At 35.9% G+C, this 7,145-nt stretch overlaps 1 protein-coding gene across 1 annotated transcript; it reads left to right on the forward strand.

Moving 5' to 3' along the window:
- The first annotated feature begins 935 nt into the window (after positions 1–935).
- LOC128027443 (paired mesoderm homeobox protein 1-like) lies at positions 936–6,670 on the forward strand. Its single transcript, XM_052615066.1, has 4 exons — positions 936–1,654; positions 4,225–4,400; positions 4,574–4,755; positions 5,805–6,670. The coding sequence occupies exons 1-4, from the start codon at positions 1,408–1,410 to the stop codon at positions 5,935–5,937; spliced, it is 738 nt and encodes a 245-aa protein (XP_052471026.1). The 5' UTR covers positions 936–1,407; the 3' UTR covers positions 5,938–6,670.
- The last annotated feature ends 475 nt before the right edge of the window (positions 6,671–7,145 follow it).

Here is a 7,145-nt window from a genome sequence, read left to right on the forward strand (position 1 = left end):
CAGAAAGAACAACATTTTAGTGTCACATCATGAACTGACACCAATACAGACGCATATACACCCATATTATCCAAGAGCTTTGCCAGTGTTTAACTTTGATCATTTTGAGAGCTCGTGTTAACATCGGTTAAGCTTAACAAGACCGTTGTCCCTTTATTCAAACTTGTCTTTAAGACCACATAATTTGGTGACAATTTTATTTAGCATGGGAAAAAAATAGCTTTTTTTTAAAGAAAGAAAAATAAAGCAAACATTTTTTCAATGTAGTAATAGTTTCTGACAAAAGAAAAAAATACTTGACTGACAAATTCATGAGGATCTTCTCTTTTTTCTGGCTTTCTAATGGATTTCTAAATGTTAGTTACTGCGTTGAGTGTGATATAAAAAATGTATTCACTGCTTATTTTTTAATAATAGTAATAGTAATAATAGTATTAGTAGTAGTAATAATAATAATGATGATAATAATAATAATAATAATAATAATAATAATAATAATAATAATAATAATAATAATGGGAAACTGTGGGAAAAGTTAATTAGACATGCATTTTAAACTATATACTTTGAAGTTTAAACTATGTATTATAAGCCCTTTATTATATATAGGCTATAGGTTAGCCTACGTAGGCCTATATATTTTTAAAGCCCAAATATCAGTGAGTTTTAATTAGGAAATTGTTACAATTCTGTTATAAGAGTTGTATTCAAGTCTGTTTCTGTATGAATCGCGTTTTATTGAAGCCTATTTCTGAATAACTTAATAGACCAGGACAAAAAAAAAAAAACATAAATAAATCACATCACGTCACTCTGACCCATTAATTATTGAGTATTTCAGTGGGATGTTATGGGTGGAGATAAGAGATGACTTCGTTAAACTTTAGAAACATTTGTTTTGCCACGTAATTCGCTTCTTGAGTGTGTATCATCCCTCCCCAGGGCTTCAGAAGCGCGTGTTCTGCTCTCAGGCTCCCCCCTCAGCGCCAGTGTGTGTCGTTTGAAGAACCGGAGAAAAGCTCGTCCGACCTCCTACTATTGGGCGTAAGTCGATCATCTGTGCCATCAAAGCTTTCTCGCCAGTTTACTCATTCCCTCACTCTCTGAACGAGAGGAGAGAGTCTCTGTTACAGAAACTAAAAGGGAGTCATCAGGTAAAAGGCGAAGACTTTGGAGTTCTTGAATTGGAGATGTGTTTCGGTGAAGCCTTTTTTTCCATAAAGACTCATGATTGTCCAGTAAAAGAGCGGTAGCTAATTCCGCCTGTTTTGGAACACATGACACTGTACTACGGATGAAGAAATCAAAATCGATCTATCTGTCGAGCATAGACTGGTTTTTCATGGTCAAGACTTAACCCATGTTGGTTATGGTTAGAGAATATCTTGGGTTTCGTCAGTTTGCGTCATGACTTCCAGCTATGCTCATGTAATGGACAGACAAGCCACGCTACCTAACCGACTGGAGAGTCCGATCAGCGCAAATCAGGATCATCTGCAGGCAAAGAAGAACTTTTCCGTGAGCCACCTGTTGGATCTGGAGGAGGCGCGGGAGATGGTGGGAGCTCAAGCGGAGGAGAGCGCAGGGGAGGCGGGCAGGAGTATGATGGAGTCCCCGGGACTGACCAGCGGCAGCGACACGACACAGCAGGAGAGTAAGTTCATGAGCAAAACATGATCCCCATGTCGCATAGATTATTTTAATAGCGAAAACATTCGTAGCATTTAACTCTAATTTAATAAGAAATTATTATAGCGAAGATTTCAACTTCAAAAGACGGATAGCCGGGAAATGAAAATGACTTCTGCTTAGTGTCTCCAAGTTAGGGTAAATGCAATTAAATTGTTCATTCTAGTAATCTTTAATTGGTAGGCCTACACACTCTAGAAAGAACACAACATATGAACTAATAGATGTGATTAGTACCTTACTTAAACTGTCATGTTAGCAGATGAGTGACAGACATCAGTAATGTGTTCTGAAGGCCGTGTATTAGGCGCTATACGAGGGCACGATCGCGTTCTCATTCATTTAGACTAGCTACTCCATATGCCTTTAGTTAGCAATTAATATAGGAAGGCTACTTACTTAATTGTGGTGTGTAAAACTGTTGTAAAATCCCGAACTGTCTCTACAATGAAAATATAGTTTTCATTGATATTAAGGTGTGTAAGTATAAATCAAAATACAATTTTAAAAAGTGATAATTTTGCAAACCCCAAAAAAGTCTGCAGGCTGTCATGCATGTAACCTACAATATTTAATTTTATTAGTAGGTCCATTTCTAATTATCTTCTATATTTTCCTAAGCCAACAAAACAAGTGATCTATAGAATCTTACAAATTCATAATAGAAAAAAAAAAAAAAAAAATATATATATATATATATATAGCCTATTTTTAAAATCTAGGGCTATTTAAAGACTTAAAGATGTAGGCTAGTCCAAAGTTGCAGTGAATTAAGTATTTTATGAATGAGGTTAATAGACCATTTCAAATAGTAAATTAAACATAATAAAAATTTGGCCATACTGAATGTACCATTTATTAGAGTTAACTCTGTATTTTGTTAGGCATCATCCAAAATTTGCAATTTGAAACATTACGAAAATTATAAGCAAGAGCCTCTTGATAAAGCAACCATTAGCTGCATTCTTACTTTTTTTTTTTTTTGCACATATATTTTAAATCTGTTACTTTGAACTAAACGTAAATAAATAAATAAAGAGAATAGGTTGGCGCGTATTCCGTAGGCTACTTCGGGGAAAACAATAGCATAGCAACACGATTTAAGCCTCGTGTAAGGGCATTAAGGCCTATGTAAAAAATTTTATTAATATTTTGTGAACAATTTACTCAACATTTCAGATGTGATTTAAGCATTCTTTTAAGAAAAATGACTTCTGAATAACCATAACTGAAGTGACGATTAATCTCGTGTAGGCCTAAGCGCAGAGTTAATGAAAGACGATTTTCGTTCTCACTATAAGCACAGCTGTGACATGTAGAGCTGTTCTTGCTCCAGACCCGGCACTGATAACCTCTTCTTTCAACTTTGCTTTGAGTTTATGGCCTTTGAGGAATTGGGGCGAATCAATTCTTCACTGGGGTATTTTCTCCTCATGGGAAGATTTATGGAGCGGTTTAAGAACTGACTGATGAATCAAAAGAGGCCTGAGTCTGCAACGATCTGCTTTTTGTCCGGACCAAAACAGGCCCAAACAGGCCCAAACACTGGAATTTTACTACTAGAAGAGGCCAGAATAATTATAAAATAAAGAAAGAGCATAATATATAAATATATATATATATATATGGAAGTATATATATGGATAAATAATTTAAGTGGGAAACTGATTAATTAGTTTTACTTCATAATACAATTTGGCTGATGGGGAGCTAATTCTATACAAAACCTGATGACCGCATGTTATTTATAGTTTTATGTTCTGTATTCTATTTCTGTAGGTGTAATATAATTTAAGATTATCATAAAACAAGACTGGATGACATAAAATATTACAAAATGCATCAATTACTTTATTTGATGATATTTTCCTATAACTTAAATTGTAAAAAAAGGCCAAGATTTTTTTTCTCTCTCTCTCTCTCTCTCTTTCTTCAGTTATAACTAGCAGAGAAACATAGTCAAAATCACATTTCTGAAAAGATCTAAAGAAATCATGAGGAAAAGTTATTAAATATTAATGAAAAAACGTGCATCAAATAATTTATTGTGAATGAAAAATATAATTTATTAAGGGTCCGGAGTCATATTGACCTCAAAAATGTTATTACTGTATGCCGGGTGTTTGTTGAAGATGTGTAGAATACAAGAACATTTTCAGATTTTTAAATAAACAGAGATCAGGTGTCCTGCTTACACACTCTTTAAACTTTGATTGAGATATGGTTTTAGTTTCATCACTTTTAACTAAAGTAGAATCAAACTGGAAAAATCTGTATTTACTCTCTGTAGCTCCTTTCCATTGAGCTGACTGTTATTAAACGGTTATACATTTCCAGTTCTAAATATTAAAAAAAGAATCTTTGTTTATAATTCCATAACAAAAACGGTTTCACTATGACTTAACTGTAACCCTATAAATGTAATGTTTTTTTTTTTTCAGGGTAAGGCTATTGAATGGGTACAGACCTACTATAATGAAGATATTCATGTCATCCTTATATATGTGTGTGTGTGCTTGTGTTTGTCCCCCATAGATGAGCAACTCAACTCAGAGGAAAAGAAAAAGCGTAAACAGAGGCGGAATAGGACCACGTTCAACAGCAGTCAACTGCAGGCTTTAGAGAGAGTGTTTGAGAGGACGCACTACCCCGATGCTTTTGTCAGGGAGGACTTAGCACGCCGGGTCAACCTCACCGAAGCTCGAGTGCAGGTTAGCAGGTTATTTGTCATTTTATGGTCCAATCATGCTCAGTGTTGTCACATCATGTGGATGCAGCAGTGGCACATCCTTGTACTTTACCTTCACACAGTGCTCCATTCTGATGGTAGGGCTGTCTTTACACTCTGTGTATGTCAAACAGAGCACCTTTTATGATTTTCTAGGTGTGGTTTCAAAATCGGCGGGCTAAGTTTCGGCGAAATGAACGTGCAATGCTGGCCAGTAAAAACGCCTCATTGCTCAAGTCTTTCTCAGGAGAAGTAACAGCCGTAGAGCAGCCCATTGTCCCACGACCCGCTCCCAGACCCAATGACTACCTGTCCTGGGGCAGCTCACCGTCGTACAGGTTAGATGTCACCACACATTTTATACCTCTGCATTACCATTAACACTGCTGCTGTTTCTCCTAGAGCGGACATTAAATGGGCAGAAGTTAAAGAATATTCTGGGTTATTTACAAATTTATGACAATTGGACAGCATCTGCGACATGAATCTTGTCATCCCTCATTTAACCAAAACTGTAAATGAAAGAAATTTACTAGTGAATTAATGCTTCAAATATTCAACTATAGCACCATTTCAAAAGTATAACCATGAGCTTGAAATATTAAAAACGTGTTAGTCTGAATTACAAATGTGACTTCTGACTTCATAGGAATTAAAAATCTATACAATAATTGGTAACAGTTTACGAGAAAGTTCCATTTATTAACATTAGTTAACAAGAATGAGCAATGAAAAATTATTTTAATGCATTAATTAATGCTAGTTAATTTATTATTCAAAAACAAAAGCGGCATCTGTTAATATTATTTAATTGACATGCACTATAATGAACGGTTGAACTAACGATAACAAAAAATAATAAATGTATTAATAAATGAATAGTTACTTAGTTAGTGCATTAACAAATATTAACAAATGGGACCTTATTGTAAAGTGCTACACAAATATTTATAATGCAAGTAGCTTTGGATAAAAGCGTATATATAAATCTAGGCAAATATCTACAGAACACTATTTACATGGATCAAAATTGCGCAAAATCCACCGGCAGAAATGACATCAGTGATTCATAACCATACATTTGAGAAGCTAAAGCATTTTAGGGAAAATTTCATGAAAGTGTTTTAATCAAAATACCACCATACATTTCTGTATTTTCTTGACTGAGGGAGTCAAAATGATTAAAAGATATTAAATTATTTTCTTGAAATCAAAATATTGTGCCACAAATGCTGTCCATACGAATGAAGTTTTGACCATTTTTGCTCAAATAAATAAGATGAACAGAGACAGAGCATGCTTTTCCGAAATGTTAATATTATTGAATAATTTATTAATAATAAAAAGTGTGAAATCTCATCCTGACAACTTAACCCTTTCCTTGCAGTGCCATGGCAACTTATTCTCCATCATGCGCGGCCAACAACACAGCCCAAGGCATGAATATGGCCAACAGTATCGCCAACCTGAGACTGAAGGCCAAAGAATATAGCCTGAACCAGGTGCCCACCGTCAACTGAAGCGGACAGCAGGGCTTTCAGAGACTCTGAGCCACATGTCAGAGAACAATCCCAATGTCCTGACAAAACCGGCCCCAAACTATTGACATTAATGTTGTTTTCTGTCCTCTTCTACGTGTTTTACTCTTATCCATCAAACAAATGAAGTAAAAGAGAATATCTTCAAGGTACAGAGCTTTCCTAAACCAATGATTTACATAAGGATGTCATGTTCTTGGTATGTGGGAAAATGACATGTGGGAAAATTCAGTTGCGGAAAGCACAAAATGGACTCTTTCTCTGTTCACACTCACTGTGGCAGCATGAGTGTGGTCATCCCGTTTGAAGACTATAGATTGCTTTCTCGAGACTGTTGCTGACCACAGGGATTTGATGACCTCTGTGGAATCCATGTACTTCAATCTTGTGGACATCTGGGAAGTTTTTAGGATTTCCCCTTGATTTCTCCTTGGAACTCATAAATATGCACCGAGGCCACAAAGTGGGATTTGGATATTTTGATTATTTGGAGCCGGGTGAAATTTGGCTTCCTTGTTACCGTAGTCTAAAATCACCCTTCACTGTTTTCAGTTTAAAACATGCCGGGGTTATTTGTTCATTTTGGCATACACAGAACTCTAGCCATGTATGCAAGTAATGAATTTGGAGCCTAGTTGATTTTACCCATTTATATTGTTGAAATATATCTAAACATGTAATACTCCTTTGCAATAAAGATGTCCAAGCAGTGTAACAGCCTTATGTTTCGGGGAGTGTCCTCGAATGTCTTTATGGCCTAAAAGAGAACACTTCTGCGATTTACGCTGTCAATGTTTTTACCACAAATGTGCTCACTATTGAGCTTAGACTGCTCTCAATCTCTGATTTCACAGTTCCACATATCAGATATTAAAACCTATTACATTATGCACTCGTATAGCCTTGGAGGAAGTGTTTTAGAATAAAACCAAATGTAAAGCATACTCCCACTACTGGCCCATTTAACTTACAGTATTACGCAATAGAAGGCAGGTGAAATCATTCAGAAACCCAAGAGCAGTGAGAGTTAGAGATGCGAGTGCAGATGTTACGTGTGCTTTTCCAAAGCTAAACCTCTCAAAGTGTGTTTGTAGGCTCCCATAGTGTGAACTCTCTGTGTGAACATTTACCTTTAAACTGTAAAATAACTCTTCGTCAGGACTCCCGGGGGCTTCGTGAGAAACAGCAGA

The sequence above is a fragment of the Carassius gibelio genome, chromosome A2 (assembly GCF_023724105.1).
Source record: "Carassius gibelio isolate Cgi1373 ecotype wild population from Czech Republic chromosome A2, carGib1.2-hapl.c, whole genome shotgun sequence".
In the NCBI taxonomy this organism is placed as follows: Eukaryota; Metazoa; Chordata; class Actinopteri; order Cypriniformes; family Cyprinidae; genus Carassius; species Carassius gibelio.

Coding starts and splice junctions, on each gene's coding strand:
- LOC128027443 (XM_052615066.1), top strand. CDS start 1,408: ATGACTTCCAGCTATGCTCATGTAATGGACAGACAAGCCACGCTACCT. Junction 1,655..4,224: donor CGACACGACACAGCAGGAGA/GTAAGTTCATGA, acceptor TGTCCCCCATAG/ATGAGCAACTCAACTCAGAG. Junction 4,756..5,804: donor GGCAGCTCACCGTCGTACAG/GTTAGATGTCAC, acceptor CTTTCCTTGCAG/TGCCATGGCAACTTATTCTC.